This window comes from Oreochromis niloticus, linkage group LG19 (assembly GCF_001858045.2).
Source record: "Oreochromis niloticus isolate F11D_XX linkage group LG19, O_niloticus_UMD_NMBU, whole genome shotgun sequence".
Classification (NCBI taxonomy): domain Eukaryota; kingdom Metazoa; phylum Chordata; class Actinopteri; order Cichliformes; family Cichlidae; genus Oreochromis; species Oreochromis niloticus.
The window spans coordinates 10,798,118-10,807,177 of NC_031983.2; the positions used below are offsets into that span (position 1 = coordinate 10,798,118).

General features: G+C 42.4%; 1 protein-coding gene across 1 annotated transcript; it reads left to right on the top strand.

Moving 5' to 3' along the window:
• The first annotated feature begins 1,877 nt into the window (after window positions 1-1,877).
• On the top strand, window positions 1,878-9,059 carry entpd5a (ectonucleoside triphosphate diphosphohydrolase 5a). The gene is made up of 13 exons (XM_003453122.5): window positions 1,878-2,551; window positions 2,995-3,074; window positions 3,376-3,519; window positions 3,905-3,980; window positions 4,559-4,594; window positions 4,949-5,037; window positions 5,144-5,223; window positions 5,310-5,371; window positions 5,471-5,572; window positions 6,220-6,363; window positions 6,482-6,538; window positions 7,355-7,470; window positions 7,631-9,059. Exons 1-13 carry the CDS (start codon window positions 2,107-2,109, stop codon window positions 7,712-7,714), a joined length of 1,515 nt encoding a protein of 504 aa, XP_003453170.1. The 5' UTR covers window positions 1,878-2,106; the 3' UTR covers window positions 7,715-9,059.
• Window position 9,060: the final 1 nt, after the last annotated feature.

The window sequence follows — 9,060 nt, forward strand, 5'->3', positions numbered from 1 at the left end:
GAGTTGTCCAAACATTGCACATTATACATATCAATTGCAACAGTAGCCCCAGGATGTGTCTGAACATAAGCACCAATGATTTAAGAATAAACTCACTCAGCAAATCAAAAAAAAAAAAAAATAACTTCTTTATTATTTCTAATAGAAAGGTTTTACTCAGGATTTGTTGACGTCATCTCATACAATTGCATCTTGCAGCCATGTTACAAGTGCGATATCAATGTGACATCTATGAGCACATAGATGTAGTGAGAGGTCCTGCACATGTACGCTTTGATAGGGGCGAACGACCATTCTGGTGAGCCACAGGATTGAAAAAAGTAGCCACAGTATTTAGAAAAAAGGAAGGAGGAAAGAAAGTCCATTATTTTTAGTCCAAATTACAGTGTTGGAACAGTGCTTTGCACAGTTGAGTGTCCTGGGAGGGGAATGGCATGATGGGTGCACTCTGGTGCCAAGCCCCACCCTCCCCACATTGTCCTTTCCGTGGACATCCTGCACTTTCTTGTGCCCACTGATGGGACCTCTGCCCCCCCCGTACCCTCCTGGCTGGTCAGGCCCATAGCTCGGTTACTGCCTCGGTTGTTGCGTGAGTCGAAACGGGGGTTGAGATGGGGTTACTTCTCCAGGGATGCCTTAGTTGCTAGACTACCAGCGCCTTCTTTTTTTCACATCTCTGTCCTCTTTCTGTTGATTCAAAGTGGGTGAAAAATATCACAGCTCGGTTCAAATCTCAGTTCACGTAAGGTCTCCCAGTTGCCTCTGCACTCCACTGATGTGGGATATCCTCTGCATCCTCAACATTAACCAGGAAACACGTAACGCGAGAAAGCTTTAGATGATTCTCTACAGCATGGCTTATGATGGCATGCCAGCCGCCCACCTAAATTGGAGAAACAGCTACTCATGCATTCTCTCATGAAACGTGCTTTGCAGCCCAAATATTTTTTCCCTTGGAAAGCCTGTGGTTAACACAGAGATGAGTGGGAGTGAGATGATTGCTAACATTCTTTCAACTTTTATTACAGCTGGATTGCAGGTCACATTTGCATTTTTTAAGGCTGGTGAAACAGCTGCAGCGGATTTCATATGGTGATCATAGTAGGATTGTGAAGAGACGGTCGAGGAGAGAAAATCTTTTAAATTTTGTATATAAATACATATATAACTGCACAATTACTCTGACAGCTAAACATACTTTTGTAGATATTGTACATAATAATAATACAATATAGCTATAATTATGTCCAGCTGTCAATCTGAAATAAAATGTTGCTTTCAAAGTAATTTACTTTTCTTCCTAACAAAAATCGGGAATACTTACTTGGTAGAGGTTAATCCCCAAATCAGTGCAAACACGATCCTATAACAAAGACATTCAAAATGTTACAAACTACAGTAACTGGTGTGACACTCTGCAGATGTGCCAAATATAAACTTGCATCACTCCTAATTTAAGCAGCAGCAGCAACATTTGAGCTCCTGTGAAGTAGTGAAAGTCCAGAGTTGTAGGATGGAGACATTTCTGAGGCAAAGTTACTATACAAGTCCTAAATGCACTCATAAAAGTATTTTGGGACCATTTCTTTGGAATTTTTTCCAGTGTGAGCCATTCATTTGACTTCTTTATAAACCCCTTTCTCCTTTCCTGAGGGATTTTTTTTCCAGGGCTTTGGAATAACCAGTAAAGATGAGAAGGGGAAAAACATGGCCAAAAATAATCCTCATCATATACATATTAAAAAAAAAGGAAAAAAAAGAAAAAAGGAAATGCTGTTGGTAGGCAGGTAGTCAGTCAGCTTAGCTCAGCTCACGGGAGGAGGGTGGTGGTGGTGGTGGGGGGGGGGGACTCCTGATGGAGTTGGGATGGACCGCCACAGGATTGGTGGATGACTGCTCTGGATATGGCCCCGTGCCAAGCCCTTATGTCTTTATATACTGTAAACAGATGACCGGACAGTCCTGAGTGTGCATCGCATCCACTCTGCCTCTCCTCATCTCCACTTCTCTCTCTTTCCAGGGCCCCTGCAAGCCTTCCTTTGCCTCAGCATCCACAGGGCTTCTCTTCTTTAATCCAGCTGACTTTTCACTCTGGCTGTGAAAACAATGGCCACGCCGAGCCTGCTCCTCTCTCTATACGTGTGGCTTCTGGCCGGGAACCTCTTAGCGGAGGCGACCTACTACCGCCACCATCGCTACATCCCCCACTTCTACCGCTACCGGGAGCACTCCGCCAACACGGAGAACCTCCTCCCCGAGGTATCCAACCCGGTGTCTGAAGTCTCGCAACCCCGTGTGCCGACCTACCCGGAGGTCCCCGAGGTCTTCCACCCGGCACCTGAAGTCACCCACACCATACCAGAAGCTTTCCACCCGGTGCCCGAAGTCGTGCATCCTGCACCTGAGCGGTACCACGCGCATCCTGCGCGTGATCACGCGCCTGAGCGGTCCTCTCCTTTCAACACGAGTCGCGTTTTCTATGGGATCATGTTTGACGCTGGGAGCACAGGCACCAGGATCCATATCTACAAGTTCATTCAGAAAGACCCCGGTAAGTGCACGGTTCCCTCTCCCTCCCGCCCTCCCTCTCTCTCTCGCTCTGTCTCTGAACCAGTAGTAGGGATTTTGCACATGCCGCTGACTCCCACTCTGTTTGCTGTTAGGTCATTCGCTGTGTGGTGTAAGGACAGACATGCACCGACAGAGTGCACAGCCAATGCAGCTTCTAAAAGTAGATGAGACTTTTAATTTACCCGTCTGACTCAACTGTGTAGGAAGCAGACTTTTAAAATTCAAGCTTTATGTAGGTCAAAGCTCCAGCCTAAATATCCACAGTAATTAAAAGTAAAAAGAAAAAATAAATAAATAAACAAATAAAGCTTTTCAGTCACCCTTCTTTTTATTTTATTTTATTACAATATGTCACATTTTACTGTCTGTCTGTTTTAAGATCTGTTCACTGACTTTTTTCTTTTCTCTCTCTCTCTTTTGTAGTTGAGCTTCCAGTTCTGGACAATGAAATGTACCACGCAGTCAAACCTGGACTGTCTTCTTACAAGGACGACCCTGAAGAGGTATGGATGCCTATTTACGCCAAAGCTCTTTATTAATTATCAGGTACAATGGGGAGGCACCCCCAACACAAACACATACCTTTAAGTCATGAATCCACAAAACCGCTGGGATTTTCTTTGGGTTGGGTTCATGTGATGTAAACACTGTGTAATTATAAAAATATCTGCTGATTTTACCTCACTTTTGAGCTGCTTTTAAACACCAACCTCTAAAGAAATGTCCACAAAGTTTGAACGTAAATTTTTTTAATATATATTTTAAAAATATTTTTCGATATATTCCTTGTTCTCTCTTCCATAGGGTGGCAACACCATCCGCCAGTTACTGAGGATTGCCAAGAAGACAGTGCCAGAGGAGGACTGGAGAAGAACCCCGGTGGTCCTAAAGGCCACGGCAGGTCTGCGCTTGCTGCCTGAAGACAAGGCCAGGGCTCTTCTGAAGGAGGTGAGGCACGTTTTCTCTCTGCCCTCAGACAGTTTGGCACAAACACCAGCCGTCCCGCCAAGGAACGGGATGAGAAACCACTAAGTGCTTACAAGTGTCACAGAAAAAAAGGCAGCATGTCTGCCCGTTTGGTGGCTATCGTGTTGCAAAGAACAGCTGTTGTGGGGTTGTGTGGAGTAACCATATTTGTCATTTTAAGTATTATCCAGACTACTGTTCCAGCCGTGCATGTGGTTTAGTTATCTGTCACTCTAAAGCAAGAGCCCACATTTTGTCTTCTGGGGGTTGAGAAGACTTTTATGACAAAGAGTGACACGCTTGATCATGTAGTCTACTATGATTGTACAGCTGAAGACATATTAAGTAGACTAAATCTTTTCCACAGGTACAAGAAGTGTTTGAAGAATCCCCTTTCTATGTGCCAGGCAACAGTGTTACCATCATGAATGGCAAAAATGAAGGTGGGTCATTTTTTTTTCATTGCATCATTACCATTTGGACTGTTTATAGTATGCAAAACATTTTTATTTTCTTAAAAATTACGATTTTTGAATTGAGGTATTGTTTGACCAGGTGCTTTAACAGCCCCATTTACTGAGGACAAACAATGCTGCTCTTGTAATTCTTTTTATGAGAGTTCTGTTACTACCTCATTTAAGACAAATAAATATGGCAGTGTGAGCGCAAGCTGCCCCACGCCCTTTAATTTAGCGTGAGCCTCCACATCACTCATTAAGACACCCTCACTATGTTATGTTTCATCATAGAGTATGCGCTATTTGTTATCCTCACTTTATGAGTGCAATAACTTTTACATCTGAGACAACTATAATTACCTGGATTGCTCAGCAGTCGTGCAAGTTAGACCGAAAGCTGCTATTTATGTATCAGCCTAATGAAGAAGAACCAAACTAAAAGTCATTCGCAGGTTATTCTGCGGGTTTAAAGTTGTTTAAATGGGCACATTTATCATAACTCAGCTGTAATCACTTCTCAGGGATTGACTCATGCTGACATTTTCACCCATGTGCTGTTTTAGGAGTCCTTGCCTGGGTCACAGTGAACTTCCTTACAGGTAAGACATTGCTTGTGTTTTGCTATGGTGGTGTTAGTGGTCAGCAGGCTCATATCTGAGGCTCCAGTGTACACAGAAGCCCTTCAGTGAAAGACTCTTGTCTCCTCTCTGAGGTTATGAGCTTGAATCATTGGTCCAAAACAGACTGCAAAAACAAGCAATATTTCCTCACGTTTTTCACACCGCTGTGATACCATCAAATGTATTTCACACGAACACACACACAGGAAATTCTAACTACAACTTAGGAAATTAGTAGATTTAAAACAATATGCACTTTTTATTACACTGACGATGGACTTAATTGTTCTTATCCCGTGTCCTGTGTTCAACTTGTTGCTTATTTGCCATTAGGTCACCTTTACTCCAACACAAGGAGGACGGTCGGGATTCTGGATTTGGGCGGAGGATCTACACAGATCACATTCCTCCCGAAGTCAAAGGTGAATAAACATTTTTACATGTTAAATATATATATATATATATATACATATTTTTTTTTAACCAAAAGTCCACCAGGAAACTAAACATGTGCTGTTAATCCAACAGAAAACAGTTCAGTCTGCTCCAACTAATTACATTGCCAACTTTGACCTCTTCAATCAAACATATCAGCTCTACACACACAGGTAAATCCATATTTTTAGTATTATGCAAAGCAGGACATGCATATATGTCTTTAAATTGACCCTAACTGTATGTCATCATTATACAGCTACCTTGGAAATGGACTATTTGCAGCTCGCTTTGCAACTCTTGGAGCACTGGGAGCTGATGGTAGGGTGTCTTAATAACTTTAATCATTTTTCTTGTCATTCCTTCATAAATGTATTGATTTAAAGACAAAAAAACTTTTTTTAATGTTTGTTTTCCCAGGTCTGGATTGGAAAGTCTTCTCTAGCTCATGCCTCCCGAAAAAGTTCAGGGAAAATGTGACTTTTTCAGGAACCACCTATAAAGTTAGCGGGATTCCAGACGGTAAGATAAAAGCACTCTGAGGTTTCGATTGCATTCCCACTGTCTTGGTTCCAACAATCCATGCATTCCTTTCCAAACTCTGGAACACAATAGCGTACAGTATAATACAGTCTCACATGAGAACATTTTAAAGTTTAACCTTGGCGCCGAACGCATGTTTTGTCATCCTCTCTCCCTCTCTGTCTTCCCTCTTGAACAATTATACTGCAGTCAACCTTGTATTTAAACGAAAAGAAAACTGTCAGTTAAGTTCACAAATAAGGCAGTCACTCCCATACCACAGTCGAGTAGCCAAAAGATGCTGGGCTTGTCCCTGAATTGTTATTTTTTTGTGTAACGAGCAGCTTGATCTGGCTTGCTCACAATTATGTGGTAAAAATAGACAGCACAACAGGGCTGTGCAAGCTGCCGCTCTTGTCAGCACATGGTTTTGCCGGCACAAGTGAGCCAACCATACCCATGGGGCTGTGTGAAACTTGCCCTTCTGGGGCTTCCCTTGTATATTATCTGGTAAGCCCCTAGCTTCAACCGCTGGCTGACCTCAGAGTGAGGCTCCCAGTGTTCTGAACTGCATTCCTTCCATTGCTTCCTCTATGCAACATTAAGTCACAAATCTTATTCCACCTCCTGCTCTTTTCTTTCCTCAGGATACGCCGGCTATAAGTTGTGCTACTACGAGGTCATGAAGGTGATCAAAGGAATAATTCACCAGCCATACGAAGTGAGAGGCAGCAGCATCTTCTATGCTTTCTCCTACTACTTCGACAGAGCTGTGGAGTCTGGTCTCATCGGTGTGTAGGCACAGGCCAGCGACTCACCTAGCCTTTCCATTATCTTTCATGCCAATTACCATGTTTTGCACAAAGTAGGTATTCAAATTGCACATTTGTTTTTGTATTTGTTCCACAGATGGCAGTCGAGGTGGTACGGTTGAAGTCAGGGATTTCAAGAAGAGAGCCAAAGAAGGTATGAGTTACACACGCTATCTTCTCTGGGGTTGGATAAACTTGTGAGTGAAACCAACAATCTTACAAGTTATATATATATTCTAACCGCTGAAACTTCATGCTGTAGAGTCAAGCAAAGGCTTGTTTGTGCCCAGAAGCTTGGCACGCCAAACTGGCACAACTTATCCTGTCAAAAAAGAATGTGTTACAACAGTAAAATGTAACAGATTATTTTCCTAAGCGCATTATGGAGACAAATTACAGGTCAAATGTAGTTTATTACAGAGTAAATATATGTTAACATTCCATTAAAATGCACAAGTATATTCAATTGACACATGCCATTCCTATCATTTTCAGTAAGTGACAGCTGTAACGTCCATGCTGAACCACATTTATAGCGAGCAGGAATGAGCTGGTGTGTTATGTAAGGCTGTTTGTATTGTGAGAACGCTGTCACGTGGTCTGGAGGAACAAGTCTAGCTCAAGCTGGGCTGGCAGCTGAGCTGAGGATGTCTGTCTGGCCCTGGCAGGAGGGCACCTGACAGCCACACACCACCTGGGGGCTGACACATACTGAAACACACACACACGCACTGTGCTCGGCTGTTTAACACCACCACCCACCCACAGCCTTGTGCTGACCTTGAGCTGTATTACTCGCACCTCCATGATTATTCAGCCAACCAAAACAGAAAGGCTATCTTTTAATCATGCTGCACACAAGTTAGAAAAGGTGGTATTTTTATGCTGTTGCATAAAATGTGACTCTTCTGTTCATGCCATATATGAAAACTGTGTTTTGATATTTTCATTTATGTGTGTGTGTTTGCAGTGTGCAACAAGATGACCAAATACCGGGCAATTAATCCCTTCCTGTGCATGGATATGACATACATCACCTGCCTGTTAAAAGAGGGCTTTGGCTTTAAAGACAGCACGGTGCTTCATGTGAGTGAAATTAATTACAGACAGGTTTTTTACTGTAGCTATTAAAAAAAAGGCTGGATTACAAAAACCTTCACATCCTGTCACTTCAACTCTGTATTTTTAAAATCATCGTAAAACTAAATGGTTTTGATGGAGAGCCTCCTCTCTTTTGCTTCGACAGCTTGCCAAAAAGGTGAACAATGTGGAGACAAGCTGGGCCCTGGGGGCGACCTTTGACTACTTCAGAAACTTTAACATCCACTAAGGCGGGTCGCTGTTGCTGCAGCTGGCACTGAGAGGGACCGTCACTGTGGGGCTTCCCTTCCTCCATCAGCCCATCACCACACACACACACCCACTCCCACCATGCTTCCTCGCTCACCATGCCCCTCATCTCCTCAACCTCAGCACACTTCAAGAACTGTTGAAAAAGAAATCACTATTTTTTTACAAGGCCAGCTATTTCTACTGTATGTTGAGCTCATAACTGGCGGGCTGACTTTTATTTTTGTAAAACGTTTACCTTTTTGATTCCCTCCGAGTGTCTAATCTGAAACAGCTTCTCCACCTACCTATAAAGTGCCTGACAGGCCATTTAGAAGCAATACAAGAGGTGGTGGTACTTTGGTGCTCACTGTGGCCCCAGCGTACACTGTATAGTACAGTGGAACATTTAGAGACGAGTTGCTGGAGCAGCAACCATTGTAGTCTTTGTAGATGCTTGGAAATCCATTTTCTTTTCATGCTAGAAGCAAATCATCTTCTAGGACCCCAGTTAATTTTCTCTAGCCTTAGACAAACTCAAAACAGAGCAGCTGACCATCATATAGCTTCCATTTACTTTGCAAGTAACACTTTAACTGCAGATAATGTAGCCAAGGCCACTCACCTTGATGTATTCTACAGCTGTACATATTCATAATTAGTGGTGGATTCACCATGACCCTGGGGCAAAGAGAGATGTGGAGAGATGCCTCTGACAGAGTGAATTATAGATGCTGCTACTTAAATGAGGTTAAATTCCATATTCTTTTAGCATGCAGTCATTACTGTAAGATTAAAATATCTTATGAAGCAGGGCTCAATTACCTGGGGCCTTTGTGATGAACTGTACAACCAAAGGAAAAGAAAACCTCATCCAGGGTAGACCGTGCATGCAGATTCATAATCCACAGCCAAACAAACACAGCAAAATGTTTTTGTAATAACATCTTTGAAAACTCCTTCTTGTTGTTGGTTGCTCAGAGTCATTTGTATTTCTTGTGAACTGTACAAATATTTAAATAACTGAAAGTTTATGTAAGAGTATTTTAATTATCCTCATCCAATATTAATGTTTAAACTCTTTGTGTAACCGTTTCATAAGCCATGCCTCTACTGTCCTTTTAGTATTCAACATACTCCAATAACTACTGCTGTATATACATAATGTAAACTTAGTGAAACTTATTTGGTAAGAAGTGCTTTTACATTGCAAAAACTTTATGCCGCACAACTGCTGCCAAATGCCTCTGTACTCATACTCATCAGTATCAGAGTACACTGATGCGTGACAATATGTACATTTGAAGATAATCCAGTGAGATCATGTATGTGTCAATAAAACATGAA